The following is a 15161-nucleotide window of genomic DNA, read 5'->3' on the forward strand; positions in this document are numbered from 1 at the left end:
ATAGATATATAAATATATATATATATATATTTATATATATATATACATATATACATAGCATCATCACGCTTTATATACTTCGTGATCAAGTTATTCACACACACACACACACACACACACATATATATAATATATATATATATATATATATATATATATATATATATATATATATATATATAGCTGTATACACATAAATGATCTTCAAACGTTAGCAAGAACCATCACCTTCCTATTGTGCATTCTTATTATATTCATTTAAAATTTTCACCTTTCTGTCTGGCAGCAAACATGATTTACGCAGTGAAGTTATGTCGGTTTGTTTACCTGTACGCTTTGGTAGCCATGACGTCATCAAAGAGCTCTACGGGGGCTGCAGTCAGCGCCATCTATGAGAGCCGAGAAGGGACCCACCTGGGAATCATTGACCGACCATGTCGTAGCGGTTTCAAGACAGAATGTAATGAATATGAAGCACGAACTCTGAGTTCAGAAACTTCTATCTATGGGGCTTTACAGCAGGAGGGAATAGTGGCGCCCTTATTGAATTCCCACTGGAATGATAAATTCCTGATGAGGCCGGAAAAGACGGAAGGAATAGGGTCTTCATTACCCAAAGGTGTAGACGAGCCTCTTGGGGAAATTCTCCAAGATGTTTTTGACGAGTATTTGAGAGAATGCTCGGTAGTCTTGACATATGACCTGACCTTCAAGGATTCCTTTGCTTTGGACGTCATTCTACATCTTCCCAGCCCAAAGCAGGTGAGCAGAGGATGGTAATTTCAGAGCATAGTATACATTGAATAGAAATTCCCGTAGGTGGGTAATTCCATCAATGCACCTCATGCGGTGCACTGTAGGCATTATCTAAGATTCTTTGTAGCGTCCTTTGGGCTCCTAGCTGCAACTGTACATCCGTTAATATTCTCTTACTTCTCACCCGTTCAAACCTTTTCGGTGTCATTTTCCGTTTCAGCGCTGAATGACCTCATAGATCCCAGCGCTTGGCCTTCGACCTAAATTCTATATCCTATTCTATACGTTCTATCAATTTTTTTCGTTCGTCTTGGCTATTCATTCGCAGCAACTTCTACGGGTTTTCTTCTAAGATTATCGAAGTGGAGTCGAGGGAGAACTTCAAGGACATCGCCTTCGGAGGCGAATGGACCTGCAGGGCGTACGTGTTCCTCCTCCGCAGGCTGGACGTCCTCATCGACTTCGCAAACACGGACGAAGGCGATTGGGACTTCGACGGGAAGTAAGTCTTAATATTAATGATTAATTTGGGACTAAATATCGGCGTCGCTAATGCCAATATCATCGACGTTAACCTTCATATATGGTTAGGTTATATTGATGAAACAATAGAATAATTCTTTTTTCTCTTCTTCTTCTCTCTCTCTCTCTACAAAACAAAATTCTTAAGCAAAATATATAGGACACCATGAAATCATAGGACTCCATTAGATTCCAGCAGGAGACATTTATTAAGAGTTAAAGTCTATTGCACAAAGGTACTTGCTGGTTGGAGCGAATAAGGACGACTTGGAGCGATTCGTGACGTCCATGAAGGGAAGGAAAACTCAACATATCATTGGCATCATTAAGGTAAAAATTTGATTTTTATTCTCAAAAGGTCTGCTAGCAGAAGTTGAAGGAAATGTTGCTTTTATTGATTTCGAAAATATTTATTTCTATTTTCTGTGGGCAGTTTATGTTTACACATGCACGCTCACACATATATGTAAGCATGTTTGTATGTATTTGCCTTTATGGTCGTGTCGCTTGACTTAAACTCATCCCAACTCAGTGTGAGGTGGCGTTCTTCATTTGCTCTTCGCTTCTTATGTGTACACCTTCAGACACACGCACAGTATGTATACGTGTGTGCGTTCAACATAATATGTATCCGCGTAACTATGCTGACTTGCATATGTGTATAAAAGTGTTTAGGATTGCAAACGCAAACGAAGATCAATCACACAATAAGGAAATGACACCTGATATTAATAGTTATGAACAATCACAGATAGGAGTGAACATTATTATTTTGGACTTCTTTTGTATGTGCAGGGCAATCGAGCACACGACTGGGGTCTGTACACCAACAAGATGTACAGCGACCATCCCTTGCAACTGATCAACACCTGGAAGAGCGGGAAATTCAAGTTCTCACCTGGTTACATTTTTCCCGACAAGATATCGAACCTGAAGGGAGCCGTCCTAAAGGTAATAGCTACTGCCGTTACTCTTGCCTTTGCTGTTGAAGTTGTATAGTCGCGGTGTTAGTTTTTTTGGATTTCATTCTTTTTTTTTTAAATAATTTTCTTGCTTTTGCATTTATTTCCTGGGTTTGATTTAATGCTTCTTTTTTAGTTCTTGATTTTGTTGAAATGTATTTTTCTTGGCTTCAATTGCTTTTCATTTTTCTTGCTCAATTCCCTTATTTGTTTCTCTAAAAATCTTTGTTTTGTTATTAATTTTTAGGGTTTGTAGATCAACTCTTGTTTTCGTTTTTAATGTTTAATTTTCTGTACAAGAGGATTAATTTATCAACTTCTTACTTTATTTTTTAAGCCTTGCTTTTATTTTTTCGATAGGTATTTTAACAATTATGCTTTGTTGTAAGATATTTGCTTCGTTTCACATTTTCTATAGTTTTGTTTTTAAACTTATAGTTTAGTCTTAACGTTTTGAAATTACTTTTGAAATTATTTTCTTGTATATGCTTTGCTTGCATTAAGTTTTAACTTTTAGGATTTAGCTTTTGATTATTTGCTTTCGTTTATCAATTTTGTATTTCGTCTAAAATGTTAATTTTAAACATCTCATTGTTTTATTTGATATTAATTTTAAAAAATGATGTTTTTCAACGCTTTGTGTTTTTAATGCTTTGACACTGTTGAAGCACTTTCTAGTTTTGTTAATTTTTTAACTTTTTTGGTTTTATTTGGGACTTTATTGCAAAATCTTACCGCTAAGCTTGTTGCAAATTATAGCGGCGAATACATCCTTGCACCATTCTCTTGCGACACGAGTTTATGACATTAAAGGACTTCACTTTAAGAAGTATAAATGTAAAAACGAAAATGCGGTCTGTATGTAAACGTGCACTAAGGAAATAAATAAACCAGCATTCAGTTTCAAGTGACTACAAAACATAATAAGTTTTCATTGATTTATACATCTGTATACTTGTTTTAACGTATGAATACCACATATATAAAATGAAAACAAGCGTGAAACAAAGTCTCTGAAATTTACTTGTTGTAGGTTTTACTTTGAGTTGGCCTTATGACAGCAAAGCCCATTTCGTATCCCCCGCCAGAAAAAAACAGCAAGAATATAAACAAAGACGAACGAAAAGAAGGAAGATCCATAAAACTCAGTGACACGATCTTCACAAATCTTAGTAACCTCATTTGTCCAAACACGTGCCCTACAGGTCGTGACCTTTGAATGGGAGCCGAGCGTCCTGTATTTCCGGGGCAGGGACGGCAGGATGGTCTACCCCTTCGGCATCGACATTGAGGTCGTGTCCGCCATCGCCTCTGTCCTCAACGTCTCCCTCCAGTTCGTGGAACCGCCCCCTGGTGAGGCTGGTTTCTTCTCTCTTATCTTTCTGGTACTTCAATGGGTGGATGTGTGGTGTAGTCAGTTTTCTTTTGGTTTTTAATGAAGAATAAGTTATTGCGTGATTTTTACGAACAAAGTTACAGCCACGAAGGAAAATTGAAACACTGGAGATGCTAAGTACTTTCGTCTTATTACAACAACATGGCCACAGCAACCAAAGATACACAGAAGCAAGGACCAATATAAATGGTGGGTACAAGTCATAAGGGAATACAAAAAAGGCCGGGAGGTCAAACACGGTCAACAGATTAAATTAAAAATCTAGTTATTGGTAATCCTCTTTATTCTATCTTTCAAATCTTTCTGGAACATATGTTTTATGACAGGGTCAAATAATCCTTGACTTACATTAAAATTATTCTCCCTGTTTATATTGGTCCTGTATATCTGTAGTTGCTGCGACCATATCTTGGTAATAAGACGAAAGTACTTAGCATCTCCAGTATTCCAGTTTTCCTTAGTGGCTGTAACTTTGTTTATATATATATATATATATATATATATATATATATATATATATATATATATATATATATATAAATGCAACATTATGTATTAGTGCGTGTGAATATAATCTTTTCTTGTTTGTATGTATATTTATAGCATGTTTGAATAGATATCCACAAAGTATAGTCTCAATTGGAATACGTGTTAATATTCTTGCAAAATAATTAACATACCAGTGATATCCAATGATTCTTTTCGAAAACTCGTTATATTCTTTCATGCATTCAAGGAAAAGAATTATTTGTATCTATGGGAAAGACAAAGATCCTCCCTACCTTATACGACTGATTTGTCCTGAATCAAATTGCTTATGATTTTCCTCTGTTGTTTTCATGTTTTTCTAAAAATCCTTGGTGAAAAACTTCCTCCTGGGAGAAATATGAGGAGAATATTAGCGGAACTTTAATGTCGTATAATCAAGAAAAAGCACAATGAATAACTGAATTTACAGCACTGCGATTTTTTGCAGCTTGACATTGGCCTCTTGCTGTTTTGTTTTCAGCATTTCATCTGCTCCTTTTAGCTTCCATTCACTTAACTGTCTGACTTCTTTCATTTCTCGCTGCTCCATGTTAAATTGTCCTTTAGGAACTAATCCGTCAGGCAAGACCAATGAGTCTAGCCAAGTGGCGCTGTGACATCTTTTGAATAGTGAACGAAAAAAAATTTTTCTTCTCTTTATGGGAGATTTCACTTTTCTCTCTTACAGGAGAGCTTTGGGGAATAGCAACAGAAAACGGATCGTGGAATGGGATGGTGGGGAAACTATCGAAAAACGAAGGCGACATCGGGGTAGCCAATCTGTTTTTAACACTAGGCCGATTTGGAGCTATCGACTACAGCGCTCCTTATGATGCAGAGGTAAGATGCAATGTGAAGTTATCATAATTTACGCTTTGCTGTTTTCAGTGACTATAGGAAGAGGAAATTTAAATATTCACAGGTACCATTGCGATATTAAAATTATTATTGTGCAGTCTAGAGGCTGGAAGGGGGTCTTTGTGCATGAGAGAGGCAGAGTTACTCTTCAGATTTGATAAATGTAGGGTCTTGGCTTGAAAAAAAAAAAAAAAAAAAAAAAAAAAAAAAAACTTGGGTAGACTTGTAATAGACGTTTGAAAATTACACATTTGAATGAAATTTTCTGCACAATAGCGTCTGATGAAAACTGAGTTTTCCTGTACCTCATGCTCTAATTTATATAGAATGATGGTTCCAGTGTCTCGACATATATTTTTGGGTTCAAGAAATTCATATGTGTCATTCAAAAACCACATAAACCAATTCCAAGGGCTCATTTCTGGTATTAAAAGTCTTGCCGAATCACATTTCTATGGTGGTTTACGCTCTATGCCTAGTGTTCTGTGTGAAATTTCATATTTCTGCTGTAAGATTTCAAGTCATCCAAACTTTAGTTACAAAACAAAGTCCTACTCTATCACATGGAAATTTCACTGTAATCAAAGATCAGGCATCATGGACGGCAAACATCAATTCACAGATTTCTCAAAAACTTGCACAATTTTCTCTGAGCATGATATGCATAGATTTAAAGCTTCAGTTGTGGAAATTACATGTTCCCATAAAGACTTTCTTCTTGAAGGCTACATTTACAAAATCTAGTGCAAAGGACACCTTTCCGTTTGCAGAAACAGAAAACTAATAGGAAGTAGCAACTCATTATCCAGTACATATCCAAATGATTTTGGATCTGGCTTGTCAACAGCAGTCTTAAACACACAAAGCATTTCCGTAATTGCAATGCATGCTCTGAGGATGTGAGCTTTGATCGCTTCACTAGTTGGAAGCAATTCATTGCTTTTCTTGTTGTGGAATTACAAATTGTCTGAACTGCTGTACCTTTCTTGAGAACTTGAACCAAGTATGTCTCCGCTTTTGCCAAACTCTCAGACAATTTTAGCTCATGAATGTAGTGCCCAATCTCAGCCAATAATTGCTCTGGGTTTGCCTTGAGAGCGCCTGGTTTCGTTTCAGCTTTGCTAGTATAATCACTTCCAGTCAAATGATGCACCGCAGGTAACACAGAACAGAGTTAACCAAGTTGTACAGCCATAGTATGAATAGGTAGGAACCTTGTTGAGTCACCATCACCACAGCTGATCCACAATTATTGGAGACCAGTGGCTTGAAGGGTGGAGAAATGATATAAAAGGAGGATGATGACATCACTGTCTGGTGAATGTACTACGACACAGCCAAAGCTGTACTTCAGGGAGTTTGAAACATGCTGAGCAATTCTTTCATCAGCTTCCTCCATGTAGGAATGAAATTGAGACATTTCCACTGTTGCGATTTATTCAGCGACGAATAAAACTAGCTGTGCCGGATGTTTTCGGCGTGATAGACCTACCTTAGAGGTCAGCGTCCAGCCCAGACACAAGGACAGTAGAATGAGGTACTTTAGCTTTTTTACAGATTTATTAGAAAAATAGAAACCTAACTCATGGCGACGTACTAATTAACAAGAAATTACACTTAGAGGCTTCCCACCCCGATACACGGTTGCTACGCACACGTGACCACGCGGTCACCAAGTAAATCACAGCAAAATGGTTATCTGATTGAAAATGATTTGACCTCTCACCGTCACTGAGAGCAAAACTATCATGGAACGAATACTAACTAATCCCTGACTAGATATAAAGATGAAATAAAAACCAACTCACAACCACCTCATGGTGGAAGCTGTATTCTTGGTGCAGAATACAGGAACAAAGACATGCACGTCTACCTGGTCCGGATAACTTTTTACTGATAACTTATTTCTATTTTATAATAGAAAATTTAATCTAATGAAAATATGCAGAAATACTCTAAATGACTGGGCGGTGGCAATTTAATATAATTCATAGGATGATACGTAGCAATAGAGAGAAGCATGGCATTTTTGCCGCCAACTAACGTATGTGGAGTTAACTATGCTTTGGCGCCAAGGCGGAATCATGTCGGGAAAAAACTGAGCGCTTTTTTTTTTTTACGACATCCACTGCTCTTGAATTGACTGTAGACTGGCATACTTTCTCATGTTTGATTTCACCAGCCATCATTTTCTGTGCATTTGTCAGAGAAACAGCTACTGCCTCATGCAACAGGACTCCCAGCTTCAGCTTGTTCTTTGATGACATCCGGAACATGTTCATATCCACTGGAAAAGTTGTGTCTCCAAGAACTTCACTTAGTTCTATTGGACCTTGTGTTGATCTGAAGCTAAGATCATAGGAGTCAAAAACATAGTTAAAAAAGGAAGCTATAAACCACATAATATTCTTGATAATTATATCTTATTTGTTAACTTGAAATAATGTGTTTACTTTTAACAGAACGACCTTTAAACAGATGATAATCTGGTAACATTAGATAAGCTAAACTCAACTCACTTATTATTTGCGTAAAATAAGAGCTCATTAAACCGATAATACTGCTCCTATCTAAACAATGAAATATTTCGTAATGATTCGAACAAAATACCCCAGTTAAATAAGATTGTTCCATAGTTTTTTTTTCTTACTTTTGATAACTGGTTCCAATTTTCATATTATAAAAGAACATTCTCAAACTAAATATTATATCGAAAATATGAAAGAAAAACGATTCGAACGATATATTTCGTAGTGATGCAATATATTACTTTGAGCGTAACTGTGCCTTTGACTGTTTGTCTGTCTGTCATATTAGATATCTACAAAATTTTTCCGCTAGAGTCTAAGATTTTTTTCCCTGCTCTTATCAGAGAGGTATTTTGAATCCTCTCAGGTATATTATGCAGTTTGCGTAACATTAAGACAAAAATCTACAAGGAAAAAATGCAATCTTCGATGTCATTGAGTTTTCTGTAAAGGCGCTACAACTATAATCAAGGCCACTGAGAATAGATCTATTTTTCGGTGGTCTCGGTATAATGCTGAACGAGCCGCCGCCCAAGGAACTTTAACCATGACCTGGTGGTGGCATCCTCTGTATCGTTGCCAGACGCACCATGATGGTTAATCTAACCTTAAATAAAATAAAAATGACTGAGGGTAGAGGCCTGCAATTTGGTATGTTTGATGATTGGAGGGTGGATGATCAGCATACCAATTTGCAGCCCTCTAGCCTCAGTAGTTTTTAAGATCTGAGGGCGGTCAGAAAAAGTTCCGAGAGAAAAAGTGCGGACAGACAGTCAAAGCCGCCACAAGAGGATTCTTTTCAGAAAGCTAAAAAATATCTTCCTCAGAATTGCATCAAATAATCTAATGTAATAACTGATGTCTTTGACGGCCCACATTTTATTGCCTAAGAGAATAACATCAATTTAAACTAAGCAACTGACATTCAAGTAGAAGGTTACTGAAATTTGTTTAACAATTACTCTTTCGTGTGGTATCGATTTAGAGCTGAAAATGATATGCTTGATACAACTACCACTATTAGTTACAGTAAAATAATAGCACTGATAAGGTTTATTTTTGTCTCTGTGTGCAGGTCAGCTGCTTCCTGGCTCGAACCAGCCCACCCGCCCCTAAATGGAAGTCGTTGACTCTGCCTTTTCAAATGGACGTCTGGCTGGTCATTCTGATCGGTATCATCATTTGCGGACCAGTTCTTTACCTTCTGGCTCGGGCTAGCGACAGATGGTGGGTTCATTTTCGCTTATTCGGGGAGTTAAAGATACAGGAATTTTAGAATAGGATATTTATGATTTATTTATGAGAATGAAAATGTAAAAAATAAATAATGTGTATGCTAAACAGTACAAAAAATTATTTCTAATAAAATATAGCATATATATTTGAATTTTCCTTGGTGAAACAACGCTCTATTCGACCGCAGATTTCAGCACGAACCCTGAGTAAGCTGGAGGGCGGATCATGCCTTGTTGATCAACAAGAGGAATGTGAATTATATTTTCCTTACGCTTTGAAGGAATTCGCGAGTGCTATTAAGTTCAGGTAGCAATATATATATATATATATATATATATATATATATATATATATATATATATATATATATATATATATATAATACTATATATATATATATCATAAGACTTTTAGTCTAGACCAACGTGAAATGGTAAATAATGCCAATTCCAATCAACAATGAATATTTTTTTTTAATACATTGTGGGCAGGTAGTCGTGAATAGCATTTAACTTATGTATAGTAAGCTCTGTTTAATCACAAGTAGCAAGAAATAGTTATGATATATATATATTTATACTTTTAGGGCATAGTTTTCTCTTATACAATTTTCGTTAAAAGCAATTGCTTTAGTGGCATCAATAAGTTTCTTGCAGGTATCTTCATACCGACAAAGTTTTCTCCGATTCTCGTTCGTCAATTTCTGGTGAAAAATGCGCAGACTTCCTTTTTTTTATTCCTGTATTTAGATTTCAATATTCATTTTCATTCCTGTATGTAATTTTGTAATTTTTATCTAAAACCAACATGTAACTTATTAAATTTTAAACATACATTTAAGGAAACACTAGCACATGGTATTGTATTTTGAATATTTATTTAACCACTGTTTAAACTTTCACTTTTATTGTCACAGTACATATGTCCTTATGTTCTTTGTATCCAAAACAACGCCCTTAAGCGGTTAATCCCTACACTAACCAGTACCCACACCTCAAGGTCATACTTCCCACACGATGAAATGAATAGGAAGAAAGGCCAGATTGTAAGTCAGTATTCGCTTGATAATGCCATAAGGCGAAACAGATGTCGCGACAAAATTCAATAAATGGAAGGAGGAGGTCTGCGTATTTTTCACCAGAAATTGACGAACGAGAATCGGAGAAAACTTCGTCGGTATGAAGATACCTGCAAGAAACTTATTGATGCCACTAAAGCAATTGCTTTTAACGAATATATATATATATATATATATATATATTATTATATATATATATATATATATATATATATATATATATATATAAGGAGGAGCCAAGGCCAAACATATATGTCCTCAAGGAACCAGGAAAACGAAGACCGCCCTTCTTACAAATTCATTGACGACGTTCCATGACGCAGTCACATAATGTTTCAAGGCTAATAAAAGAAAATAATGTTCACTACACATAAAATCAAGGTGAAAAAAATATTTAGAATAAAAAAAAGGATTTTCTTTTATTGTACGAATGGAAGTCTTCGTTTTCCTTTTTCTTTGTGGATGTATATATTCATATATGTAATGTATGTATGTATGTAGTATGTAGTATGTATACTCCGGTACTCGAGATATAACTCTACAGGGAGCCCATTCCACAATATTCCTGTATGGATTTCTTTTTTCCAGTGGAGGGGGATGAGATATACTCTACAGGGAGCCCATCCACAATATTCCTTTATGGATTTATTTTTTCCAGTGGAGGGGAAGTGAAGATATTCCAGTCCTTCCTGTACTCTGGAATGTACTCAATGGGCCTTCACTTCCGTCAAACTCTGATGGCTCTTCCCATCCGAACCAGCACACAGGTTTACATCAGCTTCCTGGGCCTCTATACCTTCATTCTCACCAGTGCTTACGGATCCAATCTCACGGCTTTTCTGACTGTGATCCAGACGCCTTCTGGAATAGAGACCGTCAAGGACCTCTACCAAGTCCGGGGCAGAAGTCTCTGGGCTCGGTGGATTCTTCAAAGGGGCTCTGGCCTCCTCAGTAGATCCATATCTACAGGTAGGGGTTCGTGTAAGAGGTGCAGTACAATTAGACCACTATACCCATATCATACAGTAACGTGTTCTTATGCGAAGCAGTCTTTTTTTTATTCAACAATCAAATCATCATTATGTCAACTCGAATTTGCAGTTAAATGACACACTCATATGCAGTATCTATAAAATCATGCATGCTCATATACGTAGATAAGCATCAGTGATTACGTGTTGACAGTTCATTACTTTTCCTTCCTGCGTAGGGTTTGGCTAGCCGATTCGAAGCGTATGACGACCTTGGCCTTGTGTGGCCAAAAGTCCTGAAGGGGAAGTCCGTATACTTACATAACAGACAGTTCCTAGAGTTCGTCATTGCTACTCAGTTTTCCAACAAGGGGGTCTCTTCTGTGAGGATCATGAAGGTAAGACTTCGTAAAATTGGGAAGTAGGTATCAAATATCATCCAGTTGGCGAATTGACCAGAAACGTCTAGATGGCTATTTGCTCCTCATTCTTGGTTTTTGATACCTAGTTTCTGGTTCCTGATACTTGATTCCTGTTTACCGGTTCTTGATTCTTGGTTTCTGGTCCTTGATTCTTGATTCCTGTCCATGAGTTCTAATTTCTTTGAAGTGAAAGGAAAAATCTGAGGCAAATGAGATGAATATTGAAGTATTCTAATATATACATTCTTTCTGCCTCTTACAGTTTTTTAATACAAACTTGAAGTCTTAATGCCATAGTGCTCCTTCCTAGAATTATAAGAAAAATGAAGGGGGATGATTTTTAAAGTATTTTAACATGCGTAGATTCTGTCTGTTTTTCATTTCCTTATTTCTAACTAGTTAATCATCATTTCTATATGTGACTAAGAGTGAAGTCCACTCAATACCACTCAAATTTGAATTTTGATTTTCGAAACCTGAGGAGATTAATAATTTTTTGTTTATCTTTTATTCCCCTTACCATCCAACCTCTCCTGATCTTTCTTTTTTCTCAGGAATGCTTCTCACCTTACAACATCGCCATGGCCCTCCAGAGGCACTCGCCTCTCAAGGGCAAGGTGGATCAGGTCATCGGCTGGATTCTGGAGACAGGACTCGTCAGGAGATGGTTCCTGGAGTCCTTCCGGCAAGCCAGGAGGGTCAGTTTTTATTATTATTATTATTATTATTATTATTATTAGTTATTATTATTATTATTATTATTATTATTATTATTATTATTATTATTATTATTATTATTTTACTGAAAATAATGCCAATTTTCAACGAATTAATCTTACACAGAGTCTTTTCAATTCTTCTGATGATTCGTTTTTCTGACTTAGCTTGGTTGTTGAGTAGAATTCCAATATTCATATTTGTCTCAATTAGGATATATGTCAAAAATATTTAATAAGAAATATTTTATTAATATATTTTGCTTACATAATAAAATTTTTTGGATTGAATATTTTTGACACATATCCTAATTAAGACAAATATGAATATTGGAATTCTACTCAACAACCTAGCTGAGTCAGAAAAACGAATTATCAGAATTTGAAAAAGACCTGTGGAAGATTAATCGTTGAAAACTCCCATTATTTTTCCTCAAAACATGTATCAAAAGTCTACTCCCTGCATATTTATTATTATTATTATTATTATTATTATTATTATTATTATATTATTATTATTATTCATTATTAATTATTATTATTATTTGGGGAAAACTCTTTATCGCGAGAGTATATATAATGTTCTAAAGGGTCGACAATAATACAGTGTTGCGAGTCCGTTTATAATTTTTAAAACTTGACAAAAAGCTTTCGAACTCTTCCCTGTGTTCATCTTCAGTCCAAATGAACAGTTAGTTACAACATGTACAGAGGTGAATTGCAACAGAATTGCAGCCAGAAGATTGATAGGGGAGAGGAAATCACCTAGTTGGAGTTAACTGCCCTCTTTCTTCATCACCTGGTCCATAAACGAGCTAACGACCGGTGTCAACAATCTTCAACGACTCTTGTTTATTTTTAAATTCACCCCAGTACATGTTGTAACTAACTGTTAATTTGGAATGAAGATGAACCCAGGGAAGGGTTCGAAAGCTTTTTGTAAAGCTTTAAAAATTATACACGGACTCGCAACACTTTGTATAATTATTGGGGACCCTTTAGAACATGATTATTATTATTATTATTATTATTATTATTATTCCAAATCCATTCATTATGTAAAAAATATCTTGAACCTATTATTATTGCTATTATTATTATTCTTGCAGTGTTGTTGTCTCTGACCGTATTGAAAGTATACACTGATCTTTCTAGACCCGATCATTTAGCTAATAATCCAGTGAGATCTGTCTGTGTCACCAACAAATTATCATCAAAGAAATATAGGTACTGTTGAATTCGTATGGCAGTTTCTCAATTTCTCGAATGAGGTTCTTCAGAGCAGCAGGTAAGTTATGCTACAACAGCTGTCTAAAGTGCATTTCTTCCTTAACGTTTCGGGAGTTCTTTCTACCATTTACAAAAGGCGAATGGATAAATGAACTCTGGACGGCTTCCATATTATCTACTTGCAGCTACAAAGAAACCCATTCAGGGAATTGAGAAATTGTAGCATAAGCTCAACGGTTTCCAGACGGCCATTGATTTTAATGGCGAGTGCTTGGAAGAGGGTTTCCTTCCAGGATGTAATTTTTATAATCTTGTTGCTTAAAGATAAAATGATTATCATAGAAATAGACAGAACAAAGAATTCAGGCTAAAGGCCAAACAATGGGACCTATGAGTCATTCAGTGTTGAAATGGAAATTGACAGTACAAAGGACTGAAAGGCGTAACAGGGGGAAAACCTCGCAGTTTCACTTAATCAACTGATAGGAGAGGGGGGGAAAGTAAGATGGAAGAAAGAGAATATGAGTGGAGGTACAATAAAAGAAACGAAAGGGGTTGCAGCTAGGGGCCGAAGGGACGCTGCAAAGAACCTTGAGTAATGTCTACAGCCACCGCATGGGTGACTAAAAAGGTGGAGAAATCCATTGTGGTGTAAGTGTGAATACATACTAGAAATATGTATATAAGCGAGAGCTCTCGAGAATCTGCTTGATTCTCCTTCTAGTCTCTTGAGGACGAGAATCGAGTAGGTTCTCGCAAGCTCTCGTTTGTCTAGAGTACATATTTCTAATGAACGAGTCTTTATACCTGCACCGCTGTGGAATTCTTCACCATTATAATTATTAATATAGATTATTGTAATTACTACTTCTACTACTACTACCACCTACAGATCCAGGAATCCCGAAAAGCCAAGCAAACAGACGGACCAGGAATAACAAAAGAGGAAGAAGAAGCGGAAAAACAACAGAGCGCTGAGTCAGAAACAGGCGTCATACCCTTGACCATAGACCACCTACAAGGAAGCTTCTTCATCCTGGTTTTCGGGAACCTGTTGTCAGTCCTGGTCTTTGGGCTTGAGGTGTGTCTCCGGGGTCCTAAAAGTACCAGGAACCCTAAGATTCCCGCCAAATTCGATAAGGATACCAGGTCAGCGACGGGCTTCGATTTCTCGTCGTAATATCGGAAGATGGCGGAAAATGTAGCGTGTTTGGAAAATTGAATTTAGCATGTCATTGCATTAAGAGTTTTTTTTTTTGTTCCTTCTATAGAAATTGGGTGATTATCGCGGTCCTAACTTATATAGTCACTGGCATATTATTTCATATATATAAACACACACACACACACACACACACACACACATATATATATATATATATATAGATATATATATATATATATATATATATATATATATATATATATACTCATTGTGCCCTTGTTGGTTAACTAGTGGATTATGTACTTTGTGGTTATAAGACCCTGCTGGTCGCCACCGTGTTAAAGAAGCGTAAGAGATTAGCACCTCGCTGCTGGGAACGGCCTTTCCTTTTCACCTCAAAGTAAAATAAGCATGGGTATATATATATATATATATATATATATATATATATATATATATATATTATATATATATATATGGTCCTACCTCTGAAGCACACACTTCATTATACGCACGAATGTCAATCCCGTCTTTCCTTTGGTTTTACCTGTTCTAAATCGGGTATAAAGTCACGGAGTACGAACGCCCATACGACCTTATTGAAAGCCATAAAGAAACTTGCTGCAGTTGTTGGCAGTGAAGACTGTAAGGGCAAAAGCGAGTCCAGTGGCTCATTCACGTGCCGTGCGCAAATGTAAAAAATTTATAAAAATGCGGATTATATATATATATATATAATATATACGTATATATATATAATATATATATATATATATATAGATATATAATATAT

General features: G+C 36.2%; 1 protein-coding gene and 1 pseudogene across 1 annotated transcript; both read left to right on the plus strand.

The window, feature by feature from the left end:
• The first annotated feature begins 292 nt into the window (after positions 1-292).
• On the plus strand, positions 293-1262 carry LOC135212230 (uncharacterized). Its single transcript, XM_064245671.1, has 2 exons — positions 293-762; positions 1110-1262. The coding sequence occupies exons 1-2, from the start codon at positions 346-348 to the stop codon at positions 1260-1262; spliced, it is 570 nt and encodes a 189-aa protein (XP_064101741.1). The 5' UTR covers positions 293-345.
• Positions 1263-1520: 258 nt separating this feature from the next.
• Positions 1521-14447, plus strand: LOC135212350 (glutamate receptor ionotropic, delta-2-like; annotated as a pseudogene).
• Positions 14448-15161: the final 714 nt, after the last annotated feature.

The sequence above is a fragment of the Macrobrachium nipponense genome, chromosome 40 (assembly GCF_015104395.2).
Source record: "Macrobrachium nipponense isolate FS-2020 chromosome 40, ASM1510439v2, whole genome shotgun sequence".
NCBI classification, from domain to species: domain Eukaryota; kingdom Metazoa; phylum Arthropoda; class Malacostraca; order Decapoda; family Palaemonidae; genus Macrobrachium; species Macrobrachium nipponense.

What these genes read in the sequence shown, in the direction of transcription:
- LOC135212230 (XM_064245671.1), top strand. Translation starts at nt 346, where the DNA reads ATGACGTCATCAAAGAGCTCTACGGGGGCTGCAGTCAGCGCCATCTAT. An exon ending in ATCTTCCCAGCCCAAAGCAG is followed by an intron (nt 763 to 1,109) that starts GTGAGCAGAGGA and finishes TTTTCTTCTAAG; the next exon opens with ATTATCGAAGTGGAGTCGAG.